The sequence below is a fragment of the Marmota marmota genome, unplaced genomic scaffold, assembly GCF_001458135.2.
Source record: "Marmota marmota marmota unplaced genomic scaffold, marMar, whole genome shotgun sequence".
NCBI classification, from domain to species: domain Eukaryota; kingdom Metazoa; phylum Chordata; class Mammalia; order Rodentia; family Sciuridae; genus Marmota; species Marmota marmota.
Genome location: NW_025999983.1, coordinates 3199433 through 3209240, shown reverse-complemented (window position 1 = coordinate 3209240; position 9808 = coordinate 3199433). Strand labels below are relative to the sequence as shown.

Sequence of the window (9808 nt, the reverse complement as noted above, 5' to 3'; positions counted from 1 at the left end):
GGATGTGTAACTGATGTGATTCTGCAATCTGTGTATGGGGTGAAGGTGGGAGTTCATAACCCACTTGAATCAAAGTGTGGAATATGATATGTCAAGAAATTTGTAATGTTTTGAACAACCCACAATAAAAAATTAAAAAAAAAAAAATGATACTTCATACATTTTCATTAGTTAGAATCCCTCATAAACAAGATTTTAACTCAGTAAATGTAATTAGTTTGAATATATAAATAATAGCTACCACTAAAAGGACCTTCACAGATACTAGAAAAACTGCTTCAGAAATCAATCTAGTCGGTAAGAAAGATATTATGCTTATTAGAATGAATTTTACGATCTCTAACTATATTTATGAAAATCTGACTTAACTTTTGACATTATCAAAACCTCAACTTATTTGGTTGGGTTATTGCAGAGCTGTGGTCATAAGGTCCCAGGCCACTTCAGTAACTGGAATACCTTAGAGATACCCCTTCACTGTAGGGTAAACCCACCAGTAAGAACGAATGGAAAGTATCAAATGGCTCTGTGCAGACAAAATTAACATCGACTTCACCTCTTTCCAGTTACAGATGGTGTACTCATGTTTATTTATAATTCAGATCAAGGCATTGAACACATTTTCTGGTTTCCACTACCAAAAAAATGAGGTATGAAAGTTGTATGTGAGAATGTAATATCAATATTTGAGACAAAGTAACTGCAAGGAAAAGAGAGGAAGTGTCCAAAATTAAGTCCCATGTAATCCATTTCATGGATGCATAGGTCTTTCTTTCCTTATTCATGATATGTACTAATACTTAACACAGCATTTATCAATGTTCTGCTTACTGAACTTTCTAACACTGCATGTTTTGGCAAAGTAACTCCTTCCTCATTAATTTAATATGCCATTATATTATATACTAGCAGAGAAGCCATCTGTTACATGTTAATCAGTACAAATGCAGTTTAATCTGAATTTTAGGCAATCAAACCTACTAAGGTTTGGGGGGCATAATTTAAGCCCTATTTATTCTAAATATGAAATATCTCATAGTTTAATTTGAATGAAAATTAAATCTCATTTCTCAAACCATGAAAGGAGAAAAATATGTAATAACTACACTTTTTGAGTAAAAAGGGAAACTATGCATGGATTTATTGAAAAAGATTTAAGGTAGTGAGAGAACCAGTATTTTCTTATTAATTATTTGACATTTATAGTAACACTAATAGTGATACATTCTGCTGTAGAATATTTTATAATTTTTATTCACTAGAATAGTTTATTATATTTATTATAGAAAACAATAAAAATTACTGGTCACAAAAGAGCATTCCAAGTATAATTTGTAAATGATTTGGGTTTAACCAGTCACTCTCTGGAATCCCAAATAGCTTCCTTTAGGAAAATAATATTATAATCATAATATTGCTCTTTTATTAATCGACCTACTTCAAATATCAGCCTAATACAATGATAGCAAGTGTGGTCATGTTGACTTCCACTTTCTCAAGCACCCTTCCCAATACCACCCAAATGATCACCAGAGATTGTTTGCATTAGAAACCAAAGGAGGTAAGGTATTGCTGATTGTCAGGTAATCTGTGGTTCCTCCTCATCGTGACTGGAATACATGCCTACATCAACACCTCCAAAGAAAGCCTCCCGGTTTCCGTAGCTCTTTCTTCCCACAAGTCTTGTCTTACCACACACCAAATGACATTTGATTCTTCAATTACTGACCTTGAATAACTTCATATTTTCTTTCCACCAAAGGACTAGAAATTCCTCAAGGGAACAGTACAAGAAACACTGCTCCCAGGACATACAAAGTCCTGGAATACAGGCCTGGCCGGAGGGCTGTGCAACCTCATTCCATCTTAAGAGTGCTCATACAAGAAATGCAAAGAACCAGACCTTCATTATATGCTAATGTGCATTTAATAATTTTATTTTTATACTATGCATAAATAGAGGTATGTGGATGTTAAAATGGTTTAGTAATCTGTCTTGAAGGGTACCAGTTGATCCTGTCAAATTCACTTTGCATAAAAATTAACATTAAAATATAATGTTTAATGAAATTAAATGTGAAACATCACTCTTTCTTGCCAGCTTTTTCCAAATGTTACAAAGTTATTCGATAAAACCTATTAAAAATTGCTCCTTAGCTGTTCTGAGGAAATTTTAATACTTTATACTTTAATACTGAAGTAGTATACTAGGTTATAAATGGAAAAAAAAAGGAATCTTGAATTTCAAAACATCACTTACAAGTTGGTTATTTGGAATTTAGGTTCAGAGGTCAATTCCAAAAGGCAATTTGACTTCTATGCACTTGAAATGAAAACTGAATAAAAGCAATACAAGTAAATTGAAAATAGTTAAGACAACCACTGCAATTCTAATTGAGGACATGAAGCAGTCTACCTTTTCCCAAGCCCCCTTTCTCTCTGTCAAAACAAAAAAATATAAAGGACTTGCTCTAGTTTCTTTCCTCCGTCAAACTTCCCTGACTCAAAAATTATAAATTTGGGCCAGGCATGGCCCCCGCTGCCAGACCTCCAAGAAGAAAGCAGTAAATTATGACTCTTTTCATCCAATTGTTAGACTATTAATGCCTTAACAATTTAATAATCCCAATACCTAAACAGTGCTCCACACAGTATGAGGAATGAATGAAAGCAAAAGGAACTTTAAGCAATATAAATATGCATCTAGATTGGGTATGCTCTGTGCAAGGATCTGAAATCCAAAATGCTCCAAAATATGGAACTTTTTAATTTAGGATTTTAAGATTAGCCATGCTCAACCACTGAACTATGCAAATATTAAAAAGTCGAAAAAACTCTGAAATCTGAAACACTTCTGGCCCCAGAATTTGGGGTAAGGGACACCCCACCTGCATCATACAATGCTTTCCCTGGAGAAGCTTTCAAATGAGATGGGAGAGAAGATAAACATCAAAACATCCCTGGCTCCACACATTCTGGTGACCATATGTCATGACAAGCATCATGATGGTTTCCTTGGAGGTTTAAAATCTAACCAATCCTAATCCATTCATTCCTTCAAAAATGCTCACAAAGCCCCCTATTGTGTGACTTGAAAGGACAGGGAATGAAGGAATTTGGTAGGAGAATAAGGGACAGTTGAGGAGAGAAGGAAATTTTTCCAGTAAAGGGAAGGAAAAAACAAGTGTGTTGTTAATGAGGGATGCAAAACAGAGGCACAGAGATGCAAAACAGAGGCACACCCTCCACACACTCCTACAGCCACTACCTCAGGATTCTGGCAAGAACTAGATGCTCCTCGACCCCTGGGTATGCTGGTCCTACCTTGGCACAGCTTCACCATCTGCCAAATGAACACATCTATACCTATGTTGACTAACTGTAACTAGATGTGCAGGGGCACCATCTGAGAAAGGCCTTGGAAATTAAACTTCTCTGTGAACATACAATAATGACATACTATAAATATTTCTGTAGTTTAAATGAAATGTGCCATGAGTTTTCTACTATTTTAAGTGTTTTGTTTATGAGCACCAAACAAACAGTATATGCTCAATAAAATACTGACTGAACCCTGAAAACCAACCAGTAGTATAAAGCACTACCATTTTAAAAGGAAATAGCTTTATAATTTAAAATGCTCATTTGACTATAAATTTGAATTTTTATACATGATCTTTTCTTTAAGAAGAATTTTCTACCCCTGCATATGAGGCTGATTTATCAATTATTACAAAGTGAAAACAAAACATTTATTATCAATCAAGTATAAAGAATTGCACAAATTACTTACTCTAGTACAGTATTCTTTCCTTCCTTTTCTTTTTCTGAATGCTACAGAATAAAATCATCTAGACAGCTTCAATTCACCCACAGTCTCTAGACCCCTATAGTTAGTTCAAAACATCTCCTTTATAAAGCCATTTTTTACTTTAAGGCTCTTTATGGGAGGGGAAGATAACTGAGAAAATGTAAAACCAAACTATTTCAGTTACATATTTCTATGCTTAATGACTGTTTAACCCCTCAGTATATATATTAAATAGTTTAAAGTATGATTTGATGGTTATAGGAAAGAGTTTAGAGATAGGAAATGACACATTTAAATATTTACAAAAAATTAAGAGTTACTTACATGGTAACACTAAAATAGTAGGTAAATTTTTAATTTTCTAAGACCTAGATTCAATTTCATATTATGTATTCTTGGCACTACATTATTGTCCCTCGTTGAAAAGCAAATTGAAATTTGCAACTTTAGGATGTGTCTTTGGCAAAGCTAAATCCCATTTTGAAAGTGCCAAATATCTCAAACTGGTGCAACCTGTCTGAGGCTTGCAGTAATGAAATATGCTATGTCAAGCTTTATTCTTGATATTAAAGGCTATAATTATTTTGAGAAGACAATGCCTGACTCTTATTTTCGTTCCTCTTTCTTCCTCTCAATCCACACATACATTCACCTTCAAAACACACACACACATTCACACACACACACACAAACACACTTACTTTTAAAACTAATTCATATTTCAGTATGAAAGCCAAAAAATTTATAAGAAAATTACAAAACATTTTCTGTGACTTTCAACTCTTACTCTCTTTTCTATAGTTTAGATCAAAAATTATTTTACTACTGAAAATTTCATAAGGATAAATGTTCTATTGGAGTTTATAACTGTGAAAGAAAACAAACCAATTCTTCTTTTCCAACTCAGCATATACAAAATTTAAGACTTTTTTTGGTAAAATGCAATAATGTGAATATGCCTATGAAATATCTATAAATAATATTTTCTTATCTTTATTAATAATTTTTATGGTTTGAATACAGGTAATGTTCTCTAAAAGTCTGTGTTTCCACGGCTTGGTCCCCCCAAGGTGGTGGTGTTGGGAGTTACTGTGGACCTTTAAAAGATGGGGCCTACCATCAGGTTCTTATATCACTAGGGGCAGGCCTCTGAGGGACGATGGGACCCCAGGCTCCTCCTCTAGGGATACGCGCGCGCGCGTGTGTGTGTGTGTGTGTGTGTGTGCTGAAGTCAAGAATCAATCTTTACTATTCATTTCTTCTCATTTTAACTTCATCTTTTTAAACAGAATGAAATTGACAGAATCAAAATACTAACATGAGCCTATATTTTGCTTTCTGGAATGTATTAAATGCTTGTTCTTATGTTATAAGGAGCTAGAAAAAGTTGTTTAAAATTAATCCACATTCAGTCTGAATGAGATCTTACCTTCTATTTTGTTGTTTTTCCTCTTCAGCCATTTTTCTACAGTCTCTGCACTGACACTTTCAGACACAAACTCATCTAATACCTGGGGGTGAAGAGAAAGATACGCCTTCACTTTTTCATCTGTCAAACCTGTGAAAGAATTGAGAAGAACAAAATTTACCTATATGACATCTTCATATACATGAAATAGACAGTAAATGACATCATGCTAAGATCCGGTAACCTCTAACCTATTGCAGATAGGGTTGGCAAACATTGGAATGGGGAGATTTTTGCTTAATGAATAAAGTGTTTCTGTTTGGCATTAAAGCAAAGCTTTGGAAGTATGTGGGTGATGACTGCACAGCATCATGAATAAAATTAAAATCACTGAACTGTACACTTGAAATGGTTAAAACAGCATTTCTATAAGATATCACATTAAAATCCAGTAAAAAAGAATCTTAAGTTGGAACTTTAGTGGTTTTAAAAGACATCATGCTACACGGCTATTTTCTAACAGTAAGTTTTAGTGCTCTCCATGAACCAATGGTGTGCTCTAGTGTGGTACGTGAAGCCTTAAGATATATTTGTTTTTTCAGTGAATAATTATCTCAGATTCAATATGCCTAGCAATAGAAGCAAAGAGGAGACCTAGCACTGAACCATTATAGGTGCTGAGAAAAGTTTAGTGAATATATCCTATCTTTTAGTGCCTTTCACCACAAATTCCTTCTTTTTTCTCATGAGCACTAAACTCAACGGTACAACCAACATTTAATTCAGAATACTTTTTATATTCTACGTACAGAGTGAGTTTCATTGAAATAATTTTCACAGTCACAGATAACAGCTGAATATACATAAGATTCTCAAACAAAATACTCATACATGTTTTCATATTGAACATATAAAACTACATGTTTTCAAATTAATCCCAAACACAAATAGGATATGAATAATTATTCTTGGTGAGGATAACTGTTTTTTAATACCGCAACTTCTCTGTGGATTGTTTCAATAAATGACTTGTCTTTAGGGACGTTTTAGTGAAAAGGGCAATGGAAAATTGTACTTCAAGACAGCAAAGGAGGAAAGGAAGCATAACTTGATGACTCTAGAGTAGGCTGTATGTTTTCCCAAACAGACAGAATTCATATGTGTTAATAATTAATTCTGCTGGGAACTAAAGTCACAACTGTTAGGATTCTGCAACAGAATGGTATCTCTGAGAAGGCAAAGGATTTCTTTCAGCACAGTCAGTAGCTAGTTTCCACACCCAACCTCCACACCTCCCTGAACACTGGAATAGAGGAAAGAAAAACATGAACCATCTATGTTTTACCCAGGGGCAAAAGAGCACACTAATGATTCAATTCGTGTGACACAGTAAAATTCAGTTTGAGAATTCTACAAGATACCAAGGACAAGAGATTAATTACATAAGAATGTGCTTGCCTGGTGAAGCAAGTTGTATGCCTAGATACCAAAGGATGGTCACCTACCCGACCTTCAAAAAAACAATGCACATGTCATATTGTCTTTGACTGTGTCTGCCACAGTTGAACATATTCCACGCTTAACTCCTTGACACCTCCCTCTGCAACATTCATGGCACATCACCTTAGTTCGTATCCTAACATTGTAATTGACCTTGATTTCTGCTTCCTCCTCAACAGTCCATGATGATGACACTACAGTGTGTGCTGGAGTCTCCCTTCCTCCCATCTCCTGGGCTTGGGTACTCTCATATCAGCTCAAGATGGAACATCTTGGTCAAAACTAAAGGAATCATCTTCCCACTTCTTCCCCAAAGAGATTTAACTCTCAATTACTATTTTTCTGTTTCTTTTACTCCCCAATTTCTCAGAAATCTAGGGTGGGAGTTTCATCATAACTGACATATCTTTCTTTGTCATCTCCTTTCCTCTCAATGCATTATCATAGAGTCCTACTGTCAAGTTAAATGTCTGATAAAAGACTTGCATCCAAAACATACAAAGAACTAAAAACTAAAAACAAGAAGAAAACAGCACAATTTAAAAATAAGCCAAAATTCTAAATAGACAACTCACCAAAGAAAATAAACACATGACAAACAAATGTACAAAAAGATACTCATTTGCCATTAGTTGAAGTTAAAAAAAAAAAAAAGATTCTACTACTACTAATACTTTCTGTATTCCCTAACAATCACACAACAACACCTGATCATACTAGGCAACATTCAACTGATATAAAGACTCATGCCCGCATGAAACCCTGTTTGAGAATGTTTATGGACAGCTTTATTCATAATCAACTAAATCTGAAAGCATCCAAGCTGTCCTCTAATAAGCATCTACACAAACTGTGGTACATCTATATAACTGTGATCAGGCAATAAAAAAGAAAACAGCTAACGAGTCATGAAATGACATGGAGGGGTCTTAAATACATACTGTTAGGAGGAAACACATCCAGGCTTGCAGTCTACATATTATATAATTGCAACTACACACATTCTAAAAAGGCTACATGTCCTAGGAGGACATGTTGGCGCATGCCTGTAATCCAAGCACCTTGGGAGGCTAAGACAGGATTGTGAGTTCAAAGTCAGTCTCAGAAAAAAGTGAGAAACTAAGCAACTCAGTGAGACCTATCTCTAAATAAAATGCAAAACAGGACTGGGGATGTGGTTTAGTAGTCAAGTGCCATTGAGTTCAATCCCTGGTACCTAAAAAAAAAAAAAAAAAAGCTAAACTACAGAGATAGTAAACAATCAATATTTGCAAAGTTTCAAAGAGAAGGGAGAAAGACTGAATGGATGCAACACAGGAATATTTTAGGGTGATAAAAATATTCCATATTGTACTGTAATAGTGAATATGAGACACTAAGCCATTTGTCAAAACCCATAAAACTTCACAGCACAAAGACTAAACTATAATATGTATAATATGCACAAACTTTTAAAAACACTTTCAAGATCAGGGATAGAAAAAAGAATCTTACAAAAAAAATCTAAAGGTACTACAAATGTAGGAAACAATCTCACTGAAGGGAATAGAAGGGATAAGGATAAGGTATTGATCAACATAACTCTGGGAATGAGCAGAGTCTGTAAGACCAAATGCAAAAACAAACAAACAAACAAACAAAAACCTATACATAAGCTCTGTGCTCTAGTGGCTAAAGCTTTTAGCCCAGTGGGGAAGAGCTAACAATTCGGATAGTATACATACCAGGACAGGAGGAGAAATTGAGATTGATCCACATGGTAATAGATTTGGAAATATCAATACAAACTCACATGTGACTTCACAGATGCTGGTTTAATATTGGTAGATATACACATATATATACAATTAGCACACATATAAACTTTGTCTTGTTATATTAGTAGACAGAGCCTGGAGCTAACAATATCCTAGTATCAAGCAGAACATGCAGCCCACAGTTTTTGGTCTCCAATTCAGGTAGAGTATTCCTTATTCAAAATGCTTGAAAACAGAAAGGTTTGAATTTCAATTTTTTTTCAGATTTTGAAATATTTTCATACACATAATGAGATATATTGGGACAAAACCTAATTCAAAACATGAAACACATTTTTGTTTCATATACACCTCAAATACGCACAGCCTGAAAATAATGTTCTACAGTATTTTAATATGCCTGTATTTTAACTGCATCCTGTTACAGGAGGTTAAGTGAGATTTTTGATTTGTGATTTCAAATCAGAGCTCAAAAAGCTTCAGCCTATACCTGATTTTAGGATACAATGAGAAAATACGTAAGATAAACCTGAAGCAGCCACTGATTAAAAACCTGTTACCATAACAATTTATTATTCTGATAAAGGAGATCCCCTATAAATCCTGAAGCACTTATTGTTTCTAAGTGTTGTATCTGAATATCCATAAAAGTTCTTTTTAAGAATAACTATCAAATCAGAGGCTAAAGAATTATTGTTTTAAATAATTCTGAGGGTAAATTTAAATGTCTAACTTATAGATACTAAAAGACACATTGTTGGAAAAAGGAAAAGCAGTAGTTTTCAATTGGTAACTCTACTATCCTGAGTATGGAGAAGAATCCTTCTTTTCTGTGGTATTAAAGAAGCAGTCAGAACACATGGCAGAAGTCTAGCATGCTCCCCCTTTAACATGGAGGCACCTGCACCCTGGTCCCCAAACTTCCATTTCATAAGCCCCTTAAACTACCTTCACCCAGGTCTTCTTAACCTTAAGAGAATTCTCAAGGTTAAGAAGTAGGTGTCATGTCAAAGTAGGTATCATATCCTCAAGCTCTCTGTCCCATGCCCTGTCACAGAAAAGGGGACAAAGTTAAATTCCCATTATCTCACTATAGCTAAATTCAGTTGGATTACAATAAACCTTATTTTTTTAATTCAAGGAATACATGACTAATAACCCTTTCTCTGATTTACCACACTAATATTCTCAATTTTATAATTCCCTCTATCTAGTCTAGGTATGAGCAGTAAGTAAAATCATTTTCATCTTTTTAAAGATTTAGTCTAATTCTTAAGTAGATTTTTAAAAATTCCATGTACAATTGTCAAAAAACAGCTAAACTGTGTGCAG

General features: G+C 34.5%; 1 protein-coding gene across 8 annotated transcripts in view; it reads right to left on the bottom strand.

The window, feature by feature from the left end:
• The window catches only part of Pde10a (phosphodiesterase 10A), a 522815-nt gene that overhangs the window by 142361 nt on the left and 370646 nt on the right, over positions 1-9808 (bottom strand). For all 8 annotated transcript variants that reach the window (XM_048805848.1, XM_048805853.1, XM_048805854.1 and 5 more), the window contains one exon: positions 5241-5369. In XM_048805848.1, the coding sequence (XP_048661805.1) occupies positions 5241-5369 (129 nt within the window). The remainder of the gene's footprint in view (positions 1-5240; positions 5370-9808) is intronic.